Source organism: Nyctibius grandis, chromosome 11, assembly GCF_013368605.1.
Source record: "Nyctibius grandis isolate bNycGra1 chromosome 11, bNycGra1.pri, whole genome shotgun sequence".
Classification (NCBI taxonomy): domain Eukaryota; kingdom Metazoa; phylum Chordata; class Aves; order Nyctibiiformes; family Nyctibiidae; genus Nyctibius; species Nyctibius grandis.
The window spans coordinates 1,598,180-1,608,078 of NC_090668.1; the positions used below are offsets into that span (position 1 = coordinate 1,598,180).

Genomic DNA, 9,899 nt, shown 5'->3' on the forward strand with positions numbered 1-9,899 from the left:
CCTTGAAAAGAGCGGGGGGGGGGGGGGGGAAAAGCAAATTAAAAGGTCTTCTTGTGCATCTGCAGGTTGGAAAAACAAGATCTCGTCATGGCTCAGCTTTTCTGCTCAACTGAATTTCACCCCAAATTGGTTGGGAGTTGTAAGGAGTTGCGGTGACTCGAACAAGAAGTTCGCTGCCAGGGTCAAAAAGGAAGTATTTAGAATAAATATATAGATACATGACACGGGGAATAAAATATAGACAGGCTTTGGAAAGCCCCCAGAAGTGTTATTTCGGGGTAGCTATATATCATTGAAACCTGCCCCGGGTACTTTTTTCTGACGTGGAAAATGCGTATAAGACACCTTATAGATATATAAGTGTACAGGACACCTTATATCTATCTATATGAGGGTAGTAAAATGGGATATGTAGGAGCTGGGCAAAAAAAAAATAAAATTAACCTGGAGAAGTGGTAAATGGATGCGAATAAAAACGTCTACGACACTTCAGCTCACCCAATATACAAATCATCCGGGGCAGCTTTCAGTTTTAAGCAAGGCAGGTCCCAGCCTCGGTGCAGGGAATAGTTAAATGCCTGGAATATCATTATATTTTTCTTCATCTTTGCCAGCAGAGGATCTTCTCTTCCTATTAGCTTAATGTAAACTGATGCCTGCATCCTTTGTAAGGCAAAGGTTTAGTCCCCAACTTCAGGGGAGTTTGCTTTGTCCGCCAGCTCTGTTTTGGGTGAGAAGTTGGCGTTTTGTACTGTAATTCCCTTGGAGGGCTGAAAACCCCCAACAACTGTAACAACAAACCAGTTAATGGTTTAGAATTCATGAGTCTTGAGTAAATCGCAATTGAAGAGCCTGAAAAAGCGTGATCTCACTTATTTAATGTTCCTTGTAAAGGAAGAGTAAGTGGTGGGGAGGAAAGGGAGTTTATCAAACCCACGGCTGGTCCAACCGTGGGCTGAACCAGCTGAGCTCCCTGCCAGGCAGCAGCTTCCCCCCGAAGTGGAGGCGACAGGAGACGCGACATTTCCCTGGATATAATTCTTAAATACCCATAAACACGAGGGTTTCCCCAAATGGGCTGAACCACGGAGGCAAAGCAGTTTGTGAGCAAGGAACCAGCAGTGCTGGAGGAATCTGTGGGATGTGTGTACACACACACACCCCCCGTGTTGGCTGTCAGTGTCTTAAGAAATAATTTCTTGGCAAAGCCTTTACAAGTCTCTTTTGCTGCTAACAACAACAAAAAAAATCTTTTTTTTAAGACCAAACGCTTCCATAACAAATAGAAAGTTAACCAGCAAGAGTTATACTCACCTCTGCACTGAGCCCAGGGCTGCGAGAGCAGAATTCCCCCCGCCAGATTAGGAAGTTATTCTTTAAAAAAAATGCATTCGAGGGGGAGAAAAGCAAATGTGAGAGAGCTAAAAAAAAAAGAAAAGAGAAAAGAAAATAAAAAAAGAAAAGAGAAAAGAAAAAGAAAAAAGAAAAATCAAAGAAAATATAAAAGAAAATATAAAATTTTAAAAAGTTAAAAGATAAAGGAAGAGGGAAAAAAGGCAGAAAATGGCAGGAAAAATAAAAGAAGGGCGAGGGAAATCCCTTCTCTGGGATTTTACCATAAAGGCTGCGGTTGGGAAGTTATTCAAAGTCCTCTATACAAAGGAAAGAAAAGGCTAAACTTGGGAAACTTCCTTTTTGGGGCTTTATTGTTGGCCATTAGCCCGCCTGTCTAGACTTCAAATAACACCTTGTTTATCTGTAAACAGGAGTGGGAGCTGCTTGGGGCTGGCTGGTGAGGAGAAGATCAAGGGTGAGGGTCCCCTCGCTTATTATCCCTGCAGCTCGTGATGTCAAGGTCAAACAACGCCTAGTCACGGTCAAGGGTAATACAGGAGTGACGTCACGGCCCTGCTGACCTAATACCCAGCGAGCTCCGGGCAGGGCGTTAAGGGATCAATAAGGCAAAGAGAAGCAGGCGACTCGCAATGCCATTTCCTAATGTGGGGGTGAAGAAAAAAGTGGGGGAAAAAGGTAGAAATTCATTGGATTTGAGCTCCTGGGGGGGGTCATGTCCGGGGGAGCTCGGCTTCTGCGCCCGCGGAACTTCAGCAGGGAAATAACGAGCTATTCCTCGGGTTTGGCACGATTTTTCTTTTAATTTCTTCTCCTCCAGGCAAGTGTCTTCTCCAAAGTTCTTGGAAGAGGATGACCAAATAATTTGATTATATTTTGACCAAGTAACTTGATTATATCTTGCCCTTCTTCTGGAAAAAAAAAAAAAACAACCCAAATCAACCGTGTCTGGGATCGGCAGGAAGGATTTCTCTCCAAAATTAAGTGGGGATATTATCTTTATCCCACCAGCCCCGAAAATATAGTTTTTTCACCCAAACCGCTGGGATTAAAGGGAGGACCGAGTGTCCGTGGATGTGTGCAAAGGGGAAGGGGAAGGTTTGTCCGTCCGGAGATCCCGGGTTCCCTCTCTGCACCCGAGGGTCCAATCCTGACCTCGACCCGCCGCCATCCCGCCCCGACTCCAACCCCGACGGCGGGGGAAGACTCAGCCCCACTTTGTGGGGGGCTGAACCCTGAGGTCCCGAGCACGTCAGTGATGGGGTCCCCCTTCTCCTGGGGTCTACATCCCCCCAAAATCCCAGCCGGCACCTCAGTGTCGCCTGCCTGCATCCGTCCACTCTTCCCGGCGCTTGGGCGGTGGGACAGCCCCGAGGGGAGGATGAAGGGGTCGGGCAGCACAGGGAAAATCACAATATTTTAAAATATCGTGGAAAACTCGGGCAAAGGCAGGAGAGCGCCTGGTTTCATGGTCTCGCCAACATCTTCCAACCAAGACCGTGAAAACCCCTCGGTGCCCTGAAGTGCAATGAATGAATTTCTTGTTTCTTCTCTGGTTTTGTCCTTGTTTTCTTTCTTTCTTTTTTTTTCCTCCTCCTTTTAATTCCTCCCACGCGATTTGAAAGAGCGACCGACACACAAGTCGACACACAGACAACCCTCTCCCCCTCCAACAAAATTAAACCACAATTGACAAAAACTTCCAGAATTGGAAACTCCGTGAATAACTTGGGCTCAATTACCCACATCCGTAAAGAAAAAAAAAATGTATTTAGCCCTATACCCTCATTCCCCCAATAACCCTCACTCAATAACCTGAGATTCATCATCTTTTTTTGGTGTTGTTTTTTTTCTTTTCCCCAGAACTGGTGAAATTCAGGCACAATGAGGAAGAATAGAGCCCCAGCGAACAACACACTCGCTGTCGGGGTGTCGGATTTGGGCTTGTCTGGAGTTGCTCTCAGGCGTTGCAGCCTCTGCGCACACAGCAAGCTTTTTTTTTTTTAAGAGGAAGAGTTTTTTTTTCATTCTTTACACCCAAAACACATATTCTCGTGGCTCTCGGGCGTTAGGGCAGGTTTTACCCACTACTTCATCCCGCTATAGCAGCGGCGCTGAGTTTCTCGAGGTATTGCGATATTTCCTAGATGAGCATCTTAAAAAAAAATAAAATAATAAGATTTAAATCTCTGCCTGTCCTTCCAAACCACCGTAGTTCTTCAAAATAAATGCAGGAAACACCATCCGATCAACCCCCGGGTTTGTCCGCTCATCAGCTGCGCACTCGGAGAAATCGGGGACTGAGGGGAAGGGAATCAGGGACCCCTTTTTTTTCCACCCCCTCGAAGGGATGGGGAGCTGGGAGGGGAGGATCCGGCCCCCGGGTCGCCCCATTGCCGGTGTTAGAAAAAGCCGCGTCCCACCTTGGCGGAGATTTTGGGGAAGCATCCAAATCCATCTGGGGCTTTCCCGGGATTTCGGGGGGGGGGTGTGGGCTCCATAGGGCACCCTCGACCACCGCGTTGAGCCCGCGGAGAGACGCTGTACATACACACACCCTATGGATCTCTCTTGTCGACGCATTTATAAAGCTATACGTTACACCCATACGTACACACCGGTAGAGACCATAGATGAGATCCACACACCACTTCGTATGGGAATATAGAGGGTTGCACTTGCATATCTATATATAAATTTATATATATAACATACATATTATCTACCCACCATTTCATATAAGAATGCAGAGGGATGCACTTGCATATATATATATAAATTTACATATATAGTGTGTATATATATGTGAGATATATATATAACGTTGTTATATGAGGCATATTATATGTGATAGACCTATACAGAGATACACAGACCGCCTTAATACCCAGACTTATATAAATTACACACACACCGTCAAGCCCCGCACACGTACATGTAACTTATATATATATATAAAAAATATATATGCACCGACGCCCAGATCATAAAAAGAAACGGATATACACGGTTATATGCACGTGCTATTATATACCCTTGTATAAATGTGTGTATATATATATATATTATATATACACGCACTTGTGCATATCAGTTTGAACACCTGATGTATCTACGCGTGCATTTCTGTGGACACCAATGCTAATGTTTTTCTCATATATATATATATATAGTGCCTGCTCTATCTGCCCCCTCACACAACTATAGGCGCACACTCCATGCAAATTTAACCCGCAATAACATTATTTTAGGTTACATCCCTTTAAAAGCCTTTTCTCCCCCCTTCCCCTCCCTTTTTGCTCATTTACGAGGTGATTAAATCTAGCAGATATTAAGGTAGATTGTAATCCGCCTATGGAAACAATTTCCTCTCTCTTGTTTCTTTCAGAGCTGCCCGGCCGGCTCGGGGCCGCGTAAATTCCGCGGGCGCGGAGCCGGGAGAGCCGCGGCGCTGCTCGGTGGGGCGAGGGCAGGTGGGGAGATTTTTATCTGGGGCCGGAGCTGGAGTCAAACAGGTTTAGCGAAACGCATCCTTTGGGAGGGAGATTTAAAGAGATTAGAAGCGTCTCGGGAAAGTCAGCGCGTTTTCAGCCGGGGTAATTGCGGGGAGGGAGGAAAATGAGGACAAAAAAAAAAAAAGAGAGAGAAAAAATAAAAATAAATTAAATAAAAGAGCATTCAGTTGGCTCAATTTATTTTCTCCGCTTTTTACTCGCCCTGGGAACAACCCTCCCTGGGGACACGCATCTACCCCTCGCCCTTTATTAAGCGGTTTCTGCCCAAATTTGCCCGATTTCCTCCTTTTTTTTCTCATCTTTTCTCTGCGGAGGTTCCTGCCCGGGCTGGATTTGCGGTGGTGGGGAGAGGAGGCGGCTGGAGGGAGGGATGGGAGAGGCAGAGGGCTACAAAGAGGTGCACAAAGAGCCTCTACTCAAGGCAAAACGACAACAACAAAAAAAAGATATTTATTTTTAAGAAATGTCATCTGCAGTCGGTACATATTATCTGGACACCACAATATTATATACATATACAAGACATTAAAAACAAAAAAAAAAGATGCTTTTACATATCCAAAGAACACTGTCGATATTTAGCCGGTTTAGAGAGGGAAAGAAACAAACCCCAAAGACAATATTGTGCATTTTCCATCTCGTCAGCGGAGAACAGACATTCCAGTTTTATGGCAGAGATATAGAAACCCTCATGAGAACATACCCAAAATAGTCCCGTAGAGCAACTCGCTTCCATCTGGGACCTAAAATCAGTGGTTGGGATATTTAAGCGATACCGAGCAATGGTTTTCTTCCCACAATAGCAGCCTTATTTCTTATTTTCGGTCCCTAGTGCCGAGAAAATACGAAGCTGATGCAACTTTGCCATAGGTTCTCCATACATTTATACATCGGTGGGTGAAATGGCCCGAGATATGAAAGACCGGCGAGGGGGTCGGACTACACAGCGTTACAGGGCGACATTCAGAGTCCATCTCTCCTTTAACGTAACTACACTCTTAGCTTATTATTATTTTCTTTTAAAAATATACACAGTTTAACCTTAGCGATGGATTTCTCAGAGCAAAACTGGGGTGTTCACAGTCAGAGAGGGGCAGAGGGATAAATCAAAGATGCGGTCGGTGGGTTTTTTGGGGGGGGAGGATGCGCGTGTGCATTTGTGAATGTCGATTATTATTATTATTATTTTAAATAATAGCTTGGAATCAGCAGAATCCCGATGATGTTATCGTACAAGCTACCAGATAAATATTGACGTTTCTTGCTTCCTTTTTCTTTCCCCCTTCTCCTCCAAAGTCATCCGCTGTCAGGTGGCGTGGAGATGCGCTGTCTTGGATTTGCTCACCACCTTCTTCTCCTTGACCCTCCGGTTCTGGAACCAGATTGTCACTTGGCGTTCGGACAGGTTGGTGGTGGCCGAAATCCTCCTCCTCTTCTCTTTGGTGATGAATTTGCTGGCCGCGTACTCCTTTTCCAACTCCTTCAGTTGGATTTTAGTGTAAGGGACTCTTTTTTTTCGTCCCCTCCGATAGCTGCTGACTTCGGGTTGTAAGGGGACCACGTCTGGATTAGGAAAAAAAAAACAAAACCAAACAAAAAAACATAAGGAAAAGGGGAAGACAGAGGGGGATACTGCATCCCGGGGCGTGGGGTGGGGATTTCTGCACGTCGAGGAGAGAAAGAAAGGGGGGGAAAAGGAAGATAAAGAGTGGAGGAATGAGAGCGAAGAGAAAGAGAGGGGAAAAAGAGACAGGCAGGCAGAAAATGCATCCAGCGAGGGAAATAATACTATAATAATAGTAACAATAACATAATAATCATAATTGACGTGGTGAAAGTCTGTTTTTCTTGGCGACACTGTCCACGCTGATAAACAAGGAGCATCAAGTCAACCCGCAGACTAATGTGCGCGGATAATCAAAGGCACCTTCCAAACGGACAGATTTTTATACAATATCTAGAGCTTCTCCTCTATTTTCTTCACCCTCCACCCCCTTTTTTTTTTCTTTCCCCCCAGTAGCAAATTCCTCGGGGATCCCCGCACCCCCAAACACCCCCCCAGCACGGTGCAGAGACAAGTGCATCCCCCGCACCCCAGCCCCTCCCGCCGGCTTGGTGCAGCCCAGGAAGCCCCTTGGGGCGGGGAGGGGGGGCAAATCCAGCAGGAATAACCCCATCCCCCCCCCCCCCCCCCCCAGTGGCTTTTGCGGGGTGTGAGGAGGGGGAGATGCTCTGTGCTTTGCAAAAGGGACTATGGGGAATGGGTTCAGCAGGGATGTGGGGAGCATCTTCATCCCTCCTCTGTCGGGTTTTTTTTTGGAGGGGGAGCTCCCCCTCAAGCTTTCGGGCAGCCCCAGCCCCTCCCCAGCCCCCTGCCAGGGTGGGGGGGTGACCTGGGCGACGAAGCTCCTCGCCGCAAAGGTGTGACCCAGGCAGCTGGAGCAAGAAGATGGAGGCGAGCGCTCCTCGGCAGGCAGCACAGCCCCAATTATGGCTGAAAGGAGTTAATTGGGGAGCCCCTGGGGGAGCTTTGGGGGCGACCGGCTCTTTGTGGGGAGGGGAATTTGGAGTGAGGAGGGTGCCGCAAAGGGGGCAGGAATCTCCTTCGAGGGATTCACCAGAGCCGCAGGGGTCGGGGAGAGAAAGCGGTGGGGGCAGCAGCTCCCCCAAATACAGCTTGAATGCGAGGAGCCCCCCAGAAAAAAACCCACATCCATCATGCAGCCAACGATGCATCGCCAAAATCCTCCCCTCTCCCCAAAAAACTCCCGGGAAAGCCCATTCCTCTGTCCCTCTTTGTCCCGAAGAAGGAAAATAAATAAACTGATGTGTTCCCCCCATTCCTCCCCCCCTAAAAAGGACTAACGCGACCCGTCACTTCATTCAAGATGCTGTAGGGTTCCCACCCGCCCCATTTGTTGTGGTTATTTCCCCCCCCCCCCCGGCTCCTGCGTCCTTCCCCACCCAACGCTGGGGCTGGTAGGAAGCTGGGGAGAGGTACCGGGAGGCAGCACCTACCATCACCTTCCTCCCCGCGCTGCCGTCGGGGCACGGAGCCGGCCGGGCCCGGAGGGAGCAGGAGGGGAAGGGAACGAGGGGTTTGTTGGGCTAAAAGATGCTCCAAGGAGGGGTTTTGCCTTCCCGGCTGCCTGCGGGCTGTCAGCCGGGCAGGATGCTTGCCTGACCTGGCGGAGGAGCCCCGCCGGTCCCCCCCCCGCCTCTGCCTCCCTCCTTCCCCTCCAAACAGATTCATTTGTCACTTGACACGTATTCCTATAATTGTATGTAATTGTGATATGATTTACTGTCCCAGCCCCCGACACTTCTCATTCGATTGAACCACTAGAGAAGGGTGTTTTTTTTATTTTTTTTTTCCTTTTTAAGCTTTCTGCTCTTGGAGAAGCGGCAAGCAGAGGGGAAAATGAAGAGAAAGGCACCGAGAGACGCTCTTTAGGTGAGGCAACACGAGGGAGGAGAGAAGAAAGGGAAGAATTAAACGGCAAAGTTACTTTCCAAGCAAGCTCACGGCGTGTATTTTGATTCAGAAATGATTGCTTCACCTTCTTTCCCATACATGTTCATACACATTGCCTTGCACATGAGGCATTCCAGAGCCATTTCTTTCCCTTTAATTACATATACAGGCATACACGTATCTATCTGTATATATATATACGCACACTCATCCGCACACACGCACATCCAGCCCTCCGGTGGGAGCTGGCGGTGGGGAAGCGGGCGAGCACGCCGGTTCCCGGAGCAGCCTACCTGGGAAAGGTGATTTCCAGAGGTGTGCAGATTGCGATTGCTCTTTGGAGCAGTACACTTGCCCATCCCAGCCATTAGAAAGAGCCCAGTGTTGGTAACCTTCCATGGGAAGCAAAGCGTCGTGTCTCGGTTCCGGGTGACCACCGAGCCCCGGTACCACCGACACGTCCAAATAGCCAGGGACCGCCTGGTAGGAGCTGGGAAAACCGGGATAAAAAGCGAATTCTTTAGCCCTCGACGGCAGCTCCTCGCCGGGCAGGGGCCCGCCGGCCTCGGGGTACTTCTCCCCGGGGTGGTAGGCGCAGGGTTTTTGCTGCAAGTTGACTCCGTGGGAGTGGGACAACCTGCAGCCGTAGTAACCCCCACCGAAGGGGTAACCGTAGCCCAGTGCCGCGCTGGAAGCCGCCCCCGACGGGCACTGCCGGGGGGGTTCGGCAGCCGCCAGCTCAGCATACGCGGCTCCCTGCGGCGGCGGCGGGGGCGGCGGTGGGGCGGTGGGCACGGCGAGTCCCGCGTGGGGGGGCATCATGTCCCGGCAATGTCCCAACCCCTCCATGCGGTTCTTCTCCCGCGGTGCGTCCTCGCAGCGACAGGCGAGGCCGTCGGGCCAGCGCGGGGGGAGGCCGAGCGGTGCCGTCATGTCATGCCGCGCTGCTCCCGCCGCCGCCGCCGCCGCCGCCTCCTCCTCTTCTTCCTCCTCCTCCTCCTCCTCCTCCTCGGCCGCCGCCGCCGTCGGGGGAAGCTCCGCGCCGCGCCCCGCCGCCCCGCGACCCCCCCAACATATCGGCGCCGCGCGCGCATGCGCCGCCGCCCCGCCGCCGCCGCCGCTCCATTAAGAAATCCGCCGCGGCCACGCCCCCCCGGCCCCCCCCGCCCCGACGTGTCCCCACCCACGTGACCCCACCGCCACGCTCATTGGTTGTGGGTCGTGTCCGTCCCGTCCCCCCCTATTCCCCGTACCCGCCCCGTCGGGGATTGGGGGGGGGGCAGGCGGCACAAAGAGCTGCGGGAGGAGGGGGGCGGCTCTTTGCCCACGCGTGTCGGCTGCGGTGGGACTAAGACCCCCCCCCGTGTCCCCACACACACCGCGGGGGGGGACACAACACACATAATTTCCCTTGAAGGATCCCCCCCCGCCTGTTTCAGCGTGGGGGAAGGATGCTCTGAGCGGTATATGGGGGGGGGACACACCATGATGACCCCCCACCCGCGAGATTTCAAGGGGAAACGACAGACAATCCCCCACGATGCTTCGAGGGGGCG

General features: G+C 50.5%; 1 protein-coding gene across 1 annotated transcript; it reads right to left on the reverse strand.

The window, feature by feature from the left end:
- Positions 1–6,174: 6,174 nt before the first annotated feature.
- HOXC13 (homeobox C13) lies at positions 6,175–9,276 on the reverse strand. Its single transcript, XM_068410639.1, has 2 exons — positions 8,637–9,276; positions 6,175–6,431 (listed from the first exon to the last, which is right to left on the reverse strand). The coding sequence occupies exons 1-2, from the start codon at positions 9,274–9,276 to the stop codon at positions 6,175–6,177; spliced, it is 897 nt and encodes a 298-aa protein (XP_068266740.1).
- Positions 9,277–9,899: the final 623 nt, after the last annotated feature.